This window comes from Heptranchias perlo, chromosome 9 (assembly GCF_035084215.1).
Source record: "Heptranchias perlo isolate sHepPer1 chromosome 9, sHepPer1.hap1, whole genome shotgun sequence".
In the NCBI taxonomy this organism is placed as follows: Eukaryota; Metazoa; Chordata; class Chondrichthyes; order Hexanchiformes; family Hexanchidae; genus Heptranchias; species Heptranchias perlo.
In genome coordinates, this window is record NC_090333.1 from 7848412 (window position 1) to 7868074 (window position 19663).

Consider the following 19663-nt stretch of genomic DNA (forward strand, 5'->3'; position numbering starts at 1 on the left):
AGGAAGGCCCACGACCACCACCCGTAGCGCCAAGCTTTAGCGAAATCTGGCAGGAGTGGGGGGTGGAATTAGGGGCAGAAGCTGAGGAGGAAAACCCCCAGCAAGAGAGGCTGGGACCGGGGCCGATGTGCCCGGCCCGGCAGCAAAGGTTCGGCCCGCCCGCTGATAACGGGGATGAGGGAGCCCTCCAAAACCAGTTCTTAGTTCCCCACGGCACCCAACAGTTTAGGGCCATGGTAAGCCATTTAACTAAACTTGCGGAAATGGGGACCCCCTCGGTCCACTTCAGGGAAGTGGAACAAGCAGCAAGCATCAACGAGTGTAATGATGCTGAACAGGCCAAAATGCTGCTATTCTCCCTGGAGAGTAAGCTCTTCCAGTCCCTCTCTGACCAATGTAAGATGGGACAATGTAAGTTGTTTAAATCCGAGAAAAGGGAACAGACAGTTGGGGCAAGGTCTGAGATTAAAAATCCTCAGCCTGCAGCAGGAGCAAACTCACAGACTGCACAAGCAGGTGCAGTGGCTTGTTTTAAGGGAAGGGCCATCCCACCCACCGTTTGGGACACTCCCCCGCTCATCTGGGACTCAGACGAGGTGGGACTTGAGGGCAGAGAGTTACCTGCCTCTGACACAGGTTTAGAAGAGGTACAGCCTGAGGATAGAAATCCCCAGCCAGCAGCAGTGGAGATTCCACAGACAGCACAAGAGGGGACAGTGGCTCGGGTTGAAGACCCACCAGCCAGAAAACCCCCACCAGCCAGAGTCCCTAGAAGGTCCCCACGAACGCCATGGCCAAAGAAACCGTGGTCACCGGCTCCCCAGTTTAACAGGGCAGCCCCTCAAGTCAGGGATCGATCTGAGGACAGAGGTCCCCAGCCAGCAGCCGCAGGCTGCGAGGGTCCAAAGGTAAAGGACAGGGCGGCCACACCGAAGGGAGCAGTGTGCTGTAGCCCGAACAGGGATTAGCCTGGCCCCCCGGGGACGGGAGGCGGATGTACATAGCTTCTGTTATTTAATTATCAGATTGTTAAGTTTGGGTGTTTTAGTTACATTTTAAACAAGGTGGTTGGTAGTTTCAGTATTATTGTTGAAGAGTGTTTGTATTGAGTCGAGGTCGATAAAGTTTTGTGACCGTGTATTATTTTTCTGTGTATGTACCATATTTTCCAAGTGGTGCAGGGGTGTTGGACCCCCTCCGTGCTTGGTGGTGAATGTTAATTCTTACCTGTGCCTGCATCTGAACACAACACCTAAAGGGGAATGAATGTTTCAGGTCTTAGATAGGTAAACTACAGGGGAAGGTTGACTCTCGAGGATCGAGAATTTTGCTCACCCAGTATGATTCTCTAGCAAGTAAAGTATCACAGTGGGGAGTGTAAGATTCTCAAAATTCACAGATCCCCCAAAAACTCGGAGGAAAAAAGAAACCCTAAAGAAAAGGACTTTGGACTCTTTTCTAACCATTTCAGGGTGATGAAATATTGGGACGACTCACACACGCGCCACACCAGGAAGCATCAACAGGGAAAAGTACTTTTTGAGGAATCCACGTCCTTTAAGGGACTCGCTTCCTCGTAGGGGCGACTGTAAGATTTCTGGGAATTCACCTTTTCCCTGAGTATGGAAAACTTTGGCCATTGACTAAAATCCTAAGATGGAAGGATAGGTAAGACGTCACCAGAGGAATCAACAACACATACTGTGGAATGTGAGAGAATTACTACTTTAGACATGTCTCTGTTTTAATGCAAAACCTACAGCAGGTGGTCAACACTCAGCACTAATTCGAAAGGCAGTAGGCCATTGAAAGAGGCAACTGCTCCAGACATGATGGGGCCATGCCTTTGTTTTAAAGCAAAACCGATCAACACCGAGGACGTTGGATACAAATTGAAGCCTGTATACCAGGTGATCAGAAAATCGGAATTAAAACAATGACCCATCGGGAGAAGCAATTGCAACATGATGATGGACCATCAAAAGCCATCAAAGGTTGTTAAGGAATTTGTAAGAACTGTTTAAACAGACATGAAGTGCTTTCTTTTAAGTGACGAGGACCATTGTAAGAGAGGGATATAGAAGTTGAAACTCGAAACCTCTCTCGCTCTCTCTGGCTCTTGCTGGCTCTTGTGTTCTGCTTCTCTTGTTCTGCCTGTCTCTGGAAGGAGAGCAGCTTCCAGTGAAACCAACGAACCCTACGTGAGAGAAACGCTCAGCCAGACCTTCCAGTGCAAAGGATTGTTCAGTTCAGTTCAGCCAGGAGTTCGACAGCTCGGGAGGCGACAGTTCAACAAGGCGAGGGGCAACAGAGAGAAGGTCAGCAGCTCTAGAAGCAGGCCGATACACAAGAAGAAACCAGAGTAACAGCCCCAGTGACCATCAGACACCTCGCGGCAACAAGGGCCTTACGAAACAACCAACCGAATATTACCACCAATCAACCGGGTAATATTGAGCCACCGCGACCAAGACAACCAACTCGAGAGATAATCGAAGATCCGCAAAGTTTCCACTCTACGATCTATTCCTGACTTACATCTGGGTGAATTACTGCCAAGGATTCATTTGGTGAGCATTATCTCTGGTCCTTTAGAAGTCCAACTGAGCTAGTAATGTGGGATTGGGAGGGGTGAGGTATCATTCTACTGTAATTTCCCTCGTGTGTACCGAAGTGTTCCCCATTTTATTAGAGTGTTAAGATTGTTGTGTTGTATTTTCTCTCTTGAATAAAGGTCAAAGTTTCTTGCACCAAAACCAGTTGTCTGCTGCACTTTGTCACAACCCCCAACTAAGTCCAAGGTCTCGAACCCAGGGAGTGGGAGCGATTCGAACCGCTCAGAAGTCAGAGGTGAAGCTGACAAACACCATCTCCTCTTTCAGGTGTCACTTGCAAGGTCAGCATTTATTGCCCATCCCTAATTGCCCTTGAGAAGATGATGGTGAGCCGCCTTCTTGAACCGCTGCAGTCCGTGTGGTGAAGATTCTCCGACAGTGTTGTTAGGTGGGGAGTTCCAGGATTTTGACCAAGCGACGATGAAGGCACGGTGATATATTTCCAAGTCGAGATGGTGCGTGACTTGGAGGGGAACGTGCAGGTGGTGTTGTTCCCATCTGCCTGCAGTCCTTGTCCTTCTAGGTGGTAGAGGTCGCGGGTTCAGGAGCTGCTGTCGAAGAAGCCTTGGCGAGTTGCTGCAGTGCATCCTGTAGATGGTACACACTGCAGCCAAGGTGCACCGGTGATGAAGGGAATGAATGTTTAGGGTGGTGGATGGGGTGCCAATCAAACGGGCTGATTTGTCCTGGATGGTGTCGAGTTTCTTGAGTGTTATTGGAGCTGCACTCATCCAGGCAAGTGGAGAGTATTCCATCACACTCCTGATTCTTGCCTTGTAGATGGTGGAAAGGCTTTGGGGAATCAGGAGGTGAGTCACTCGCCGGAGTGTCTTAATGGAGGAGAGAGAGGGAAAGAGGCAAAAAGGCTGAGGGAGGGAATTGCAGAGCTTCAGGCCGAGGCAGCTGAAGGCACGGCCTCCAGTGGTGGAGCGATTAAAACCGGGGATGCGCAAGAGTCCAGTATTGGAGGAACTCAGAGTTGTCGGAGGGTTGTACAGCTGGAGGAAGTTACAGAGATAGGGAGGGGCGAGGCCATGGAGGGATTTGAAACAAGGATGATTGTAAAGGTAGGAAACACGGCAGCCAATTTGCGCTCAGAAAGCTCCCGCAACCAGCAATAAAATAAATTACCAGATAATCTGATTTACATTTAGTTGTTGGTTCAGGGATATATTTTAAATTCGAGGTGTTGGTGGACTGGGAGCCAATGTAGGTCAACGAGCACAGGTGTGATTGGTGAATGGGACTTGGTGTGAGTTAGGATACGGGCAGCAGAGTTCTGGATGAGCTCAAGGTTTTGGAGGGTGGAAGATGAGAGGCCGGTGGGGCAGCATTGGAATAGTCAAGTCTTGAGGTATCAAAGGCATGGATGAGGATTTCAGCAGCAGATGAGCTGAGGCAGGGTCAGAGAAGGCAACGTTATGGAGGTGGATGTAGGCAGTCTTGGTGATGGAGAGGATTTGTGGTCAGAAGCTCATATTAGGGTCAAATAGGACTCCAAGTTTGCAAACGGTCTGGTTCATCCTCAAACAGTGGTCATGGAGAGGGATGAAGCACTTTGAGACATTCTGAGGTCATGAAAGGCGCTATACAAAAGCAAGTTCTTTCTTTTTCCTTTATTAGTTTCTCTGTTTGCTGTTGGCCAAGATTTGGAGGAAGGGGGAGAAGAGAACGTCCCTTTAAATGTTGCATTTCAGAGTATGAAGATTGTTTCAACATTTCACTATTGCCACATCCACCAACACAGAGAGAGAGAGAGAGAGAGAGACTCAGGAGGTGTCATCATCAGTCACATCCGGGTGGATGTAAATAAATGATCTTGCTGCATCTGGTGGATCTTCATATCGGGCAGAGCTCAGGCGGAGAGGATGCGCTGGAGTTTGGAATTGGCGCAGGCCCTGGTCGTGCTCGTGCTGTGGGTCTGCTGCGGCTCCGGGACCGGCTGCCCGTGTTCGGATCGGGCTCTGTGTGAACCCGTGACCGTGGAGCATGAGTTTGAGGTGGGTGTTCGGGGGCCGGGGGTGGGTGTTCGGGGGCCGGGGGTGGGTGTTCGGGGGCTGGGGGATGGTGTTTGGGGGCCGAGGGTGGGTGTTCGTGGGTCGTGGGTGGGTGTTCTGAACAGTCTGAGGGGTGTGGGTCGGGGTGAGGGACAGGTGGAGCTATTGGGATGGGGGTAGTGGGGGGGGGAATGTCCGATTATTGTTGAAATGCAAAGTGTATCATATTATAATCCGTATGTTAAAGTGTTAATATTGGTATCGTTACAGTTTGTATAAAATAGGACAAACAGTAGTATTGAGCAGTGCAAAGATATTTTAACAAGTGCAGCTTCCATAAAATGTGTTTTTAAATATATTTCTCCAATGTGCAGAGTCTTAAATGATGTGTGATCTCACTCCTGCAGTGTGTCTGTCTAATACCATGGTTAAGGTCACCGGTTTGTGGTTTTCACAGAATATTGAAAATCCTGGAATCTCATGCAATAAAAATGACATTTTTCACTCATTGTAAAACTGGGACCTTGGCCACGATTAAATTGAATACAACGTAACAGATCTTTAAAAAATAAATTGGTTGCAAAATGACTCTGTAACTGCTGACTGTATTGATGAGGTCAGTATTTACTTCAGAGCAATGTTACTAAGTGGGCAGTGTGGCAGCAACAAGAGCACCACCAATATAACCTGCAGGCTCGATGTGTTCATTCTGCTTTTATCCCACTTCCCCCACCTTCCCACAAACAAAACATTCTTCTGACAGATGGGTGGGATAAAAGTTTCCTCTGCCTGTTGGTTCCAAGAATGAATAAACTTGAATTTATGGAGCACCTCATGTCCTCAGGATGTCCCAAAGAACTTCACATGAAATGAATTACTTTTTGAAGTGTTGTCGGCAAACTCAACAGCAATTTTTAAAAATTCGTTCATGGGATGTGGGCGTCGCTGGCAAGGCCAGCATTTATTGCCCATCCCTAATTGCCCTTGAGAAGGTGGTGGTGAGCCGCCTTTTTGAACCGCTGCAGTCCGTGTGGTGAAGGTTCTCCCACAGTGCTGTTAGGTATGGAGTTCCATGATTTTGACAAGCGACGATGAAGGAACGTTGATATATTTCCAAGTTGAGATGGTGTGTGACTTGGAGGGGAACGTGCATATGGTGTTGTTCCGATGTGCCTGCTGCCCTTGTCCTTCGAGTTGGTAGAGTTTGCGGGTTTGTGTGGCGCTGTCGAAGAAGCCTTGGTGAGTTGCGACAATGCATCCCATGGATGGGACACACTGCAGCCACTGTGCTCCGGTGGTGAAGGGATTGAATGTTTCAGGTGGTGGATGGGGTAGCAATCAAGCGGGCTGCTTTGTCCTGGATGGTGTGGATTTCTTGAGTCTTGTTGGAGCTGCACTCATCCAGGCAAGTGGAGAGTATTCCATCACACTCTCCTGACTCGTGCCTTGTAGATGGTGGAAAGGCTTTGGGGAGTCAGGAGGTGAGTCAGTCGCCACAGAATACCCAGCCTCTGACTTGCTCTTGTAGCCACAGAATTTATATGGCTGGTCCAGTTAAGTTTCTGGTCAATGGTGACCTCCAGGATGTTGATGATAATGTCGTTGAATATCAAGGGGAGGTGGTTAGACTCTCTCACATTGGAAATGGACATTGCCTGGCACTTGGCGTGAATGTTACTTGCCACTTATCAGCCCAAACCTGGATGTTGTCCAGGTCATGTTACATACGGGCACGGACTGCTTCATTATTTGAGGGGTTGCGAATGGAACTGAATACTGTGCAATATTCAGTGAAAATCCCCATTTCTGACCTTATGATGGAGGGAAGGTCATTGATGAAGCAGCTGAAGATGGTTGGGCCTTGGACACTGCCCTGAGGAACTCCTGCAGCAATGTCTTGGGGCTGAGATGATTGGCCTCCAACAAGCACTACCATCTTCCTTTGTGCTAGGTATGACTCCAGCCACTGGAGAGTTTTTCCCCTGATTCCCATTGACTTCAATTTTACTCGGGCTCCTTGGTGCAACACTCGGTCAAATACTGCCTTGATTTCAAGGGCTGTCACTCTCACCTCACCTCTGGAATTCAGCTCTTTTGTCCATGTTTGGACCTAGGCTGTAATGAGGTCTGGAGGCGGGAACCAAACTGAGCATCGGTGAGCAGGTTATTGGTGAGTAAGTGTCGTTTGATAGCATTGTCGATGTCACCTTCCATCACTTTGCTAATGATTGAGAGTAGACTGCTGGGGCAGTAATTGGCCGGATTGGATTTGTCCTGCTTTTTGTAGACAGGACATACCTGAGCAATTTTCCACATTGTTGGATAGATGCCAGTGTTGTTGCTGCACTGGAACAGTTTGGCTGGAGGCATTGCTAGTCCTGGAGCACGAATCAGCACTACAGTCGGGATGTTGTCGGGGCCCATAACTTGGCACTTCTTGCTGAAGATGGTTGCAAACACATCAGCCTTGTTTAGCACTTACGTGCTGGACTCTGCCATCATTGAGGATGAGCATCTATACAGAGCCTCCTCCACACCGTTAGTTGTTTAATTGTCCACCACCATTCACGACTGGGTGTGGCAAGACTGCAGAGCTTTGATCTGATCCGTTGGTTGTGGAATCATTTTGCTCTGTGTATAGCATGTTGCTTCCGCTGTTTAGCATGCATGTCGTCCTGTGTTGTAGCTTCACCTGGTTGGCACCTCATTTTTTGGTACGCCTGGTGCTGCTCCTGGCATGCTCTTCTGCACTCCTCAATCAACCAGGGTTGATCCCCTGGCATGTTGGTAATGGTAGAGAGAGGAATATGCCGGGCTATGAGGTTACAGATTGTGCTGGAAAACAATTCTGCTGATATGTGCAGAGCAAGGTCCCACAAACAGCAAGTTGCATGAATGAACAGTTAATGTGTTTCTGCTGATGTTGGTTGAGAGAAAAGTGTTGGCCAGGACACCAAGAGAACTCCCTGCTCTTCAATATTGCCAGCGGTCTATTAGATCCCCTTTAACATCTCATCCAAAAGACAACCCCTCCAACAATGCAGCACTCTCTCATTACTGCACAAAAGTGCCAGCTTGGATGATGCATGTTTGACAGTCTCAGTCCAAATCAAAGGGCCCAAATCACAAAACTGTGATGAACTAAACTGCAGCACTAAACAGGCAGTCTCATTTGAGAACACAGGATGGTTGGTGTGAGAAACGGAAAAATGTCACACTGGTGCAGTATGGGCTGTTTCTCTTTCGAGGGAACTATATTCTGATCTAGTCTTGCTGGTCTCATGGTAGAAATGCTTGATTTGACACCAGGTACCTTAAATGGAAAAGTTTTAAAACTGTAACTCTAAAGTTGCTTGTAATATGAGTTTATTTAGTTTAAGTTGTCCTTTTGAAGTGTATTGAGCACCAACACTTGGAATGGAGTATTGGGATGTGAGCTCCTTTTCCTCATGTTGTTCAGTTCCTCTCACCTGCACTATTGTGGAGATGGAAGTTCTGAGAGGTTGTTTCTCTTTAGCATATTCTTTTCTCTGGTGGCTGCATTTAGATCGACAATGGTGGTAACCTGAGAATCAGTTCACCAGCCGTTCCTTACCCCGTAACCTGGGGAAATGATAATGGGCCAAATTTTACTCTAACAGGGCATCTCACGGTGCTTGCCGTTACTTGGACCTGCCCTTGCACGTTTTTGAGTGGCAAGTTGCTGAAAGTGCGAACTGATAACGGGGCAGTGAGTGAAACAGGGCATTTGGGAGCTGAGTGAACAGGGCAAGAAACAGGGTATCTCCTTAACCAATGAGATTGAAGGATTGTGAAATTAACAGCGCAAGGATTGAGAAGGAAGTGTAAATTAGAGTGGGCGAATTCAATGTCAAATCAGGTACAGAAAGAGAAATAAAGAGAGGAAAAGAAAGATTGGATTAAAAGAGAGAGAAAAAAGTGAGTGAAAGGGGAAGTAAAAAAAAGTTTGAATTTTAAATTTCCATTTTTAAATCTCCAACAGCAATTAAATCCTGAAGGAATGAGACTCCACTCTTGTAATAGTTAATTTTCAGTGCCAGAGATCTTGATTGCCGATAATGAACACATTCACCGTCGTTAAAAAGGTACTTAGACTGGAATGGAAAAGACGTAACTTTCCATGGCGAGTTCAGTTTGAATCTCCTGCGCAAATACATGAACTTTACGTCGTTCAATGAATTTTAACGGTGAGCAAGATAGCGAGATGCTGTTTTCATGAAGCTAACAGCGGAGCAGCCCAACTCGGTCAGCAACTTGTGGATGTTTGAGTTTAACTGCGTATCTGCCCCTCGCCTGAAGTTGCTGTACCATTTACACATAAATAAAACGAGCGCCATTAGCCTCACCGTTATTTTGTCAACAAAATCTGGGCCATTGATTGTGAAAATATCTATTTTTAAATGGCAGTTTTCTGCCCTTCATTACTGCAATTGACTGCTTTATTTTGTACTAGGTCTTTGTCTTTGATGTTGGAGGAAAGGATTGGAAGTATTATGACTGGTCTAAGGTTACGACTATTGCAGCCTTTGGACCTTACGATCCTGAGCTTTTGTGTTATGCTCATGCGAATCAAGTTCGAGTTGTCCTGAGAGGTAAATAATTTTATCACAGAAAAAACAAATGTCCTTCTGTCTTCCAATGCAAGCTGTATTATTGAAAACCACATAAAAGGACATTCAGTGCACAGCCTTGAATTGCGACCTTACAGTGCTGAAATTCCTCTACAGCTCCTGCACAACTCGAGCTAATAATTCCACATTCCATCTATAATATATTAAAATCTTACATCCACACACACACCTCCTGTCTACAAAACCTTACTTTCTATTTTCAAGTTTTTCACACTTTTGTGGCAACTTTTTCCATTTATAAATTCCTCTGTCCACATTTATAATGATGTGGAGATGCCGGTGATGGACTGGGGTTGACAATTGTAAACAATTTTACAACACCAAGTTATAGTCCAGCAATTTTATTTGAAATTACACATTTATAATGGGAACTGTCTCCGTAAACTTGATGCGCTGTAATTACATCCTCCCCACCAGTGGTGGCACTGTAGCACCTCTGTTTTGCATCTTTCAGCTCAAAATGCTATTTAAATAAAAATTACAATTGATCAAAGTATTATATTAAAAATTAGGACAAAATTCATGATTTCACAATGGGGACTGAGTTACATCTGAACACCCTGGTTGAATTATCCCCCACACTCCAATCCTGCTTCGTCTGAATACTACACAAGTCTGGACTCTCTTTGTCCATTGCCATGGGAGATTGCCTGGTGATGTATTTTTATTCTACTTTTCACCTCCCAAACTTGCTGGGTTCGTGAGCACTGAGCGGGAGTCTTCTGATCTAGGAGTAGGGGAGGGGAAGAATTCTGAGGAGGGAGATTGTGGGATCCAGCAAGGACTCAGGAGATGGTCAGGGATTGCTGGGATCTGGCAGTATTGGGGAGATGAGGGAATGGAGGGTCTAACATGTCTTGTTGGGGAGGAGTGGGTTCTAATGGAATGGGACCCAAACTGCTATTGACATCTTTGGAAGCATCAGTCCCTCACCCCTCACATGTTCCTGCAAGTTAGGTGCCCGAACCACCGCTTCCCTCATCGTCGCCCTATTCCGATCTTCTGTACTTGCCTTGAGCATTTAAGCAGAAATGCTTGGTTAAGAAAGCCTTAAAAAGCGCAAACAAATCACTGGGGTTCATTTCTAGAGGGAAATAATTCACAGCAGAGAAGTTATGTTAATCTTGTATAGGTCCTTGGTTAGAAAACACTGAGAGGACTGTGCACAGTTCTGGACTCCATACTACAAAAAGATACAGAAGTACTGGAGAAAGTGCAAAAAGGATTTACAAGGATGATATCAGAACTGAGAGAGTATAACTATCAGGAAAGACTGAACAGGCTGGGGCTCTTTTCTCTGGAAAAGAGAAGGCTGGGACGTGATCTGATAGAGGTATTTAAAATTATGAATGGGTTCGATCGGGCATATGGAGAGAAGAATTGGCAAGATGTAACGAGTGCCACAGGAATCAGTGTCCTAGTACATGAATCACAAAAAGTTAGTATGCAGGTACAGCAAGTGATTAGGAAGGCAAATGGAATATTGTCATTTATTGCAAGGGGAATGGAATCTTAAAGTAGAGATGTTTTGCTCCAGTTGTGCAGGGCATTGGTGAGACCACATCTGGAATACTGTGTGCAGTTTTGGTCTTCTTATTTAAGAAAGGACATAATTGTTTTGAAATAGTTCAGAGAAGGTTCACTCAACTGATTCCTCAGAAGAAGGGGTATCTTGAGAGAAAAGGTTGAACAAGTTGGGCCTGTATACACTGGAGTTTAGAAGAACGAGAGGTTATCATATTGAAACATGCATGGTCCTGAGGGGACGAGAAGGGGTAGATGATGAGAGGATGTTTCCCTTTGTGGGAGATACTAGAACTAGTGGCCACCAGTTTATAAATTATGGGTCTCCCATTTAAGACGGAAATGAGGAGGAATTTTTTCTCTCACAGGGTCGTGAGTCTGTGGAACTCCCTTGCCAGAGAACGGTGGAGGCAGGGTCATTGAATATTTCTAAGGCTGAGTGCGATAGATTCCTGATTAACAAGGGAGTCAAAGGTTGTAGCAGGGAGACAGGTAAGTAGTGTTGAGGTCACAATCATATCAATCATCACCTTACCAAATAGCAGAGCAGGCTCGAGGGGCTGAATGGCCTACTCCAGCTCTCGTATGTTCATATGTTCGTATTTTTCCATTTGTGGGCGAGTCCAAAACTAGAGGTAATCCAAATCAATAAGATAGTCACAAATAAATCCAAAAGGGAATTCAGGAAAAACTTCTTTCGTCAGTGAGTGGAAAGAATGTGGAACTTGCTACCACATGGAGTGGCTGATGCAAATGACATAGATGCATTTAAGGGGAAGCTGCAGAAGTATATGAGGGAGAAGGATATGTCCAGGCTTTGGAGACAGGCTGAGGCCTTCAAATAAAAACTTCACTTGTCTTTAAAGTCTTTGCTTCAAGCAAAGACACGAAAAGACACAAAAGAAAATTAGTTGGATAAATTTAAACATGTTATTGTGAAATGTCATTTTTTGAATTTGTATTTTATTTTAGAAACTCTTATTTTATAAATTAAATATTGCAGTTACTGAGGAAAAACATGGTCCATGAAAAACAGTTTCAGCTGCAGGTTGAGAAATCTGTTCCACACCATCACTTGGTGGCCGTAGTGTGGAACTGCATCACCACAGGCCACATTATGGGCAAAATCCTATTATAAAGGAGACAGGACGGGCGTCACTGGATGGGAACACAATTAAAATAGAAAAACAAAAGACACTGTTGACACAGAACTTTTGAATAGAAAGATGACAGGACATACTGTTTTTAACAACCTATAAATAGATAGGTGGAACTTTTATTCCCTGGCACAGCAGCAGTCTGCCACTGATGCCAGGATTTAGAATGAAGAATGCAGTTTAATGAAAGCTCCACCCAATTGTGTCCAGAGCCCAGCACACACGCTCCATTCTTCCGACTCTGGGCCGCTGAGATTTCTCCTCTTCCACCATCAATGGCAGAACCTTCAGCTGTTACTGTCTTGAACTCCAGATTCTTCTTCTTCAACTTCTTTGTCTTGCTATTTCTCTTCCTATCTTCAAAAGCCTCATCAAAACCTACCTGTTTGACTGTGCCTTTGGTCACTTCCCTCACGTGTCAGCTTGGCTCAGTGGTAGCACTGTGTCTCTCCTCCTGGGTCAGAAGATTTTGGGTTTACTCCAGGACTTGACACAGAAGTGCAGTGCTGAGGGAATGCTGCATTACCAGAGATGCTGTGTTTCAGATGAGACCTGAAACAAAGGCTCCACCTGCCTGTTCAAGTGGATGTAAAAGACCCCATTGGCACAATTCAAAGAACAGGGAGTTCTCCTGGTGTCCTGGACAACATTCATCCCTCAACCGACATCACCAAAACAGATTAACTGGCCATTTATCTAATTTCCTGTTTGTGGGGCCTTTCTGGGCACAAATTAACTATCACATCTGCTTGCAAAGCAACAGTGATTACGCTTCAAAAATAATTAATTGGCTATGAAGCATTTAAGGACATCCTGAGGATGTGTCAGGCACTATGTCAATGCAAATTCGAGCTAAATCTCCCTCTACTACTTCCGACTTGATGTTGGCAGTTCTGTCCTGCAAAGTGTCTTGGGACTTAATGTTGTGCGAAACATGCTCTATAATTGGAAGTTGTTTCTTCACCCTTCACCAGGAGTTTTTATACTATGGAACATTGTATACAGACAACGCCGAGCAAATTGGATCGATGAGCAATTGCAGTTGGCAAAAAGGCAATTTATGGATGGAATCAATTTGGATGTGAACATTGCTGCTGGAAATCCATCTGTCGGCTATTTCTTCATGCCTCAACTGGTTTCCGAAACCATGGGTGTGTTCCACCGTGAAATACCTGGGTCTCAGGTGAAGGAGCCATTTTTTTCATTGAATGGGGATAAGCAATTTACTTTCTACTTAATTATGAAGGAAGATTGATATTTTTCTGGATAAGTGAATTGAAATCATGATTTTTCGCTGCTGTTTATCAGTGCATCATCTTGTTACAAAGCTGCTTTGACAATTGCTGAGGTTAGAAATTTGAGATTGAATCAGTTTAAGCTGGATATGCAGCAAACTTGATGCTGCATCACTTGTCGCCCAGAATTATACAAGTGACTTGAGTTCCAGCTTCCATGCATGGGATGGTTCGAACTGTAATTTTCACATAGGTTCTCAGAAGGTTACAGCACAGTAGGAGGCCATTTGGCCCAGCGTGCCTGTTCTGGCTCTTTGAAAGAGCTAACTAATTAATCCCACTCCCCTGTTCTTTCCCAACGGCCCTGGAATTTTTTCCCCTTCAATTATTTATCCAATTCCCTTTTGAAAGTTACTATTGAATCTGCTTCCACCACCCTTTCTGGTTTTGCATTCCAGATCATAACAACTCTCTGTGTAAAAAAAATTCTCCTCATCTCCCCTCTCATTCTTTTGCCAATCTCCTTAAACCTGTGTCCTCTGGCTATCAACCCTCCTGCCACTGGGAACATTTTCTCCTTATTTACTCCATCAAAACCCTTCTTCAAAGGAAGAAAAACTTGTCTTAATGTAGAGCCCTTTGACATCCTTCAGAAATGTCCCACAGTTCATATCCAATGAGTTACTTTGAAATAAAGGGACTATTAAGGAGTCAAAAAAAGAAATCACTCGCTGCATTTTTATTGGGTAAAGTTTGAAGCAGACTTTTACTGCTGAGAAGTTTGCACATAACGGACTTTGATAACTCAGATTACAGTGATATAATTCTTGACCTTAGGCTCCCGAATGCCTTCTTGTTCAGGCAGTGACTACATGAGCCATGCAAATCCTGGTTCGTGCTGAGTTATCTGATTTCAGCTGGGATGTTGGAGGGCACAATTTACCCCGAGTGCCACTGGGTCGGGGAAGGTCAAATGAACCATCTGATCATTATCTGGAAACCTCCCACTGGAAGTGTGACCGTGCAGATGGCCACCAATTGGGTTAGTCCCCCCACCCATGTTAAAATAGCCTGCCAGCACTCAATGTCTGGCCTCACATAAAAGAACTTTGGCCAATTTGACTCGGTATTGGAGTGTGGCTGGCCCTTTTGGGACTACAATTTGGTCACAACTTAATGCCTTTTGGAGAGGAGGAGAGAAAATTGATGGAAAATTGAAGGAAGAAGGTGAGTGAGCAGTGGGGAATTGAACCTGATTAATATTTGATAACCGAGGATCCTATTAATTCTAACTCACTATTTGCCCCAACTTTGTCCTGTTCCTTTTTATACAGTCATGAACACTGTCGAACTCCTAACCTGTTAAATTCACAGTTCCCATGGACCATGTGCGAGTGCATATAAAAACCATATAACTACTAGTGATATCCAACATAAGGTATGAGATGAAACTAACTTCTTCTTGTTACTCTTTGGCCCTTAGGTCACATTTAACGTGCCTTGGTCTCCAGACTGCATTGATGGCCGATGCTATGACTTTTTGAGAATTGCAAATTCCTGTGACTTTTTATTTGTGATGTCCTATGATATGCAGAGTCAAATGTGGGACAATTGCTTTGCAAAGGCAAATGCTCCCTATTACCAGACTTTATCAGGTATGTACAATAAGACCATCTGGTTCAGGGTCTACCTGCCCGATATCAATGTGAATCGAAGATCCTCTTTATTATTTTCCCCATTTAGGTTACTCCGCTTATATCAATCTGGGAATTGATTCCAGAAAGCTCGTGTTGGGAGTTCCATGGTATGGTTATGACTATCCTTGCACACAGTTTTTTGAGGTAAGGTTTTGTCATTATCTGGCTTTCAGTAATCCGAATTATTTAGAATAGACTATTGTAAACCATTACAAAAGAGCCAGAGGTGATCTGGGGAAACATTTTTTTTACGCAGCGAGTTGTTATGATCTGGAATGCACTGCCTGAAAGGGTGGTGGAAGCAGATTTAATATTCACTTTCAAAAGGGAATTGGATAAATACTTGAGGGGAAAAATTTACAGGGCGATGGGGAAAGAGCAGAGGAATGGGACTAATTGGATAGTTCTTGTGACGAGCCAGCACAGGCATGATGGGCCGAATGACCTCCTCCCTTGCTGTACTTACTATGATACTATGATGTTATGATTGTCTTGTTGCTGTGCAAAATATCCCATTGATTCACTGTTCTGGAGAAATTATTTGTTTGCAGTGCTTGCTCTCTGGGCTTACCTTATCTGTGCTATTTAACATTTTATTCCACTGAGGCCTCCCCTGAACTGCATTCTTCTCGGCTGTAAATCTTAAGCTTCTCTAATCTTTTCTCAAAGCTCATCCTTTTCACACAAGGGATCATAAGAACATAGGAACAGGAGGATGCCATTTAGCCTCTCAAGCTGTTCCGCCATTCAATTAGATCATGTCTGATCTCTATCTTCATTCCATCAACACACCTTGGTTCCATAACCCTTAATACCCTTCCCTAACAAAAATCTATCAATTTCAGTTTTGAAGTTTTCAATTGACCGAGCCTCAACAGCTTTTTGGGGGAGAGAATTCCAGATTTCCACGGCCCTTTTCGTGAAGAAGTGCTTCCTGTCATCACCCCTGAACAGCCTTGCTCTAATTTTAAGCTGATGTCCCCTTGTTCTGGACTCTCCCACCAGAGGAAATACTTTCTCTCTATCTACCCTTTCAACTGCTTTGATCATCTCAAACACATCAATTACATCACTCCGTAATCTTCTATATTCAGTCTTGTTGCTGTCTATTTGAAATTACAACCTTGTCCTTGTCTATAAATGTACTATTTAATTTTATATATTTCATTGAGAGACCCTCCTGTCTAAATTGTAAAACTTATTTTTCTCCAATTGTTCCTCTTTACACTTAGAGATCAGTCATGTTGTTACTGCATTTTTGAAGTTCCCAAAGTAACTATATTTTCATCCTTTTGTATTTTCAGACTGGTAGGTGTGTATTGGAAAAGATTCCTTTCCGAGGTGCCCCTTGCAGTAATGCAGCTGGACGTCAGGTCCCATACAAAGAGATCGCAGAGCATGTGCACAAATCAATTACTGGCAGATATTGGGATGATGAGCAGAAAGTCCCGTCTTATATCTACATGGTAAGACTATCAATCAAAACACAATGGAGAGTTGTGCATTGTCCATTCTTTGCAGAATGCAAACCTTGCAGTATTTCATAATTCAATATTCCCTGTGTACAGGATTCAGCACAGTTCAGAATGTACAGTTTATACAGTAGAAAATGTGTGTAGTTGGAGAATAGCCAAGAAAATGGGAGTTGACAGACAAAGCACCAAACCCAGTTCCGTTTGTTAAGACATTGTGTATGACCAGTTGCAAAGAATGAGATGAGCTGTGGTCTTTTCAAATCGATCACTTTGCACAACCCATATTGACCCTCCTGTGAAAATTGGCGATTGTTTGGTTTGTGAAATGTGTGCCCCTGTCTCCCATTTGATGATCAATTTAGCACAAAAGATTGACGGTAGCGTACCCTGTACATAAGAAAACTGCACAGTAGCAAATACCACACACTCTCGACCGACTGCGTTCTAATGTCCTTCAGGGAAGGAAACCTGCCGTCCTTACCCGGTCTGGCCGAGATGTGACTCCAGACCCACAGCAATGTGATTGCTTCTTAATTGCCCTCTGAAATGGCCTAGCAAACCACTCAGTTGTAAAATCCAGATACGAAAAGTCATAATAAGAATAAAACCGGATGGACCACCCGGCATCGGACCACTAGGCACCGGACACGACAACGGCAAACCAAGCCCAGTCGACCCTGCAAAGTCCTCCTCACTCACATCTGGGGACTTGTGCCAAAATTGGGAGCGCTGTCCCACAGACTAGTCAAGCAACAGCTTGACACAGCCATACGCACATATCTTTCAACCAACTTCCCAGACTCTTCCATCACCATCCCTGGGTATGTCCTGTCTTCATCAATGACCTTCCCTCCATCATAAGGTCAGAAATGGGGATGTTCGCTGATGATTGCACAGTGTTCAGTTCCATTCGCAACCCCTCAAATAATGAAGCAGTCTGATCCCGCACGCAGCAAGACCTGGACAACATCCAGGCTTGGGCTCATAAGTGGCAAGTAACATTCGCGCCAGATAAGTGACAGGCAATGCCCATCTCCAACAAGAGAGGGTCCAACCACCTCCCCTTGACATTCAACGGCATTACCATCACCAAATCCCCCACCATCAACATCCTGGGGGTCACCATTGACCAGAAACTTAACTGGACCAGCCATATAAATACTGTGGCTACGAGAGCAGGTCAGATGCTGGGTATTCTGTGGCGAGTGACTCACCTCCTGACTCTCCAAAGCCTTTCCACCATCTACAAGGCACAAGTCAGGAGTGTGATGGAATACTCTCCACTTGCTTGGATGAGTGCAGCTCCAACAACACTCAGGAAGCTCGACACCATCCAAGATAAAGCAGCCCGCTTGATTGGTTCCACCACCCTAAACAGTCACTCCCTTCACCACCGGCGCACAGTGGCTGCAGTGCGTACTATCCACAGGATGCACTGCAGCAACTCGCCAAGGCTTCTTCGATAGCACCTCCCAAACCCGCGACCTCTACCATCTAGAAGGACAAGAGCAGCAGGCACATGGAAACAACACCACCTGTATGTTCCCTTCCAAGTCACATACCATCCCGACTTGGAAATATATCGCCGTTCCTTCATCGTCGCTGGGTCAAAATCCTGGAACTCCCTTCCTAACAACACGGTGGGAGAACCGTCACCACACGGACTGCAGCAGTTCAAGAAGGCGGCTCACCACCACCTTCTCAAGGGCAATGAGGGATGGGCAATAAATGCCGGCCTCGCCAGCGACGCCCACATCCCATGAACGAATAAAAAAAAATACCTAGTCACATGTCTAATTGACGTTGGCCAAGTTTGCTGAGATACTTGATGCACTGCAGTCAAAGGCTGTGATGCTTGAGCTTTCAGCAGTAACATTGAAATCATGTTTTCCACCTTTCGATTGCAATATTTTGTTACTTTGAGCAATTTGAAAAGATTATTTTGAAATGATAGAATGTTCCACATTGAGTTAAATCAGACCTTGGATAATTCGATTTATTTTTTTAAATCATTTTCTCTGGAGGCCCATGCTAACTCTGACTTACAAGTCATCTATCTCTTTCTATTTCCCCCAAATCATTTTTTTCCCAATCAAACACCATAATCTTTTGACTTGTTGCATCCGAATTGACATCTGGGCTGTTCATGTGGATTTTTCTAAGTTGCTGTCCTGAGGGAGTGCTGCACTGTCGGAGGTGCCGTCCTTCAGATGACACGTTAAACTGAGGTCCCGTCTGTGCTTTCAATGTGTGCCTTATGTTCATATGTTGCACAGCATCCAGATGAGTTGATTGGTTTGGGTGTTAAAAAAGATAGACTTGGAGCTGCTCCTGCTCCGTTCCCGTTACTTGTGTGGACGTGCAGCGGAAAACCGCGTTTGTGCACGGAAATGGAGTTTCTGCCGATGGTCAGGGGACGGAGTGGGAGAAGCCCTGAGGAAATTGTCGGCCGTAGCCGTAAGTCCCTAATTTTTGAGTTTGTTTTGCTCATTTGTCATTGTGCATTTTCTCATCGTACATTTCAGTCCATTCTGTCTTCTGCTGATGAAGATTTTCAGCATAGTGTCTCGAACTGAGCATTGACCCAAACCCCTCGCTCCTATCTGTGTAACTCTTTATTTTTTTATGGCAGGTTAATAATACATTTCATGAGGTCTGGTATGACGATCCACAGAGCATTTCAATTAAGTCAGCGATCATGAAGAAATTGAGACTCCGTGGCATCGGCATGTGGAATGGAAATATGCTGAACTACAGTGATGATCATTTCATAGTAAAGCAAACTGAAGACATGTGGAATGCTCTTTGCCCTTTGTGAGGAAAACGGTGACGTTGAACCATCTCATCTTAACAGAATGTAATCATTTAATTTTGCAAGTAAACTCAGCAAAAAGTGAGCAAGCTTCCAACATTAGAAATAAAAGATAACGCAGATCGAGGGAACAGATTTAACATTTTGTCGAGCTAACGAATTTCTATTCAATGAAAAGAAAATGTACGAATACAATTTGTACTCCAAGATCTGGTCACTTCAGGCATCTCAAGTTGTTTACAAAATGCATCAAATCTGTATTGACTTTCATAATGCTTAATGATAGTGCAGGTTAAAACATCTCGCCGCTAATTATTTACAATTCAGAAAACAAGTCAGCTTTCCCGTTGGGTAATAATCCAATTCTGATATGCACACGCGTGTTGTCTGTTTTATGCACATCTTAATTCTTGACAATGATTTTGATGATTTTATTTTGATTGGTTATCATTTTGAACCTCGATAACTTTAATTTTCAACTTTCCTCCATTAAGGGGGG

General features: G+C 44.7%; 1 protein-coding gene across 1 annotated transcript; it reads left to right on the forward strand.

Moving 5' to 3' along the window:
- The first annotated feature begins 4483 nt into the window (after nt 1-4483).
- On the forward strand, nt 4484-19170 carry LOC137325648 (di-N-acetylchitobiase-like). The gene is made up of 7 exons (XM_067990912.1): nt 4484-4615; nt 9087-9225; nt 12920-13128; nt 14664-14835; nt 14924-15021; nt 16182-16343; nt 18985-19170. Exons 1-7 carry the CDS (start codon nt 4484-4486, stop codon nt 19168-19170), a joined length of 1098 nt encoding a protein of 365 aa, XP_067847013.1.
- Nucleotides 19171-19663: the final 493 nt, after the last annotated feature.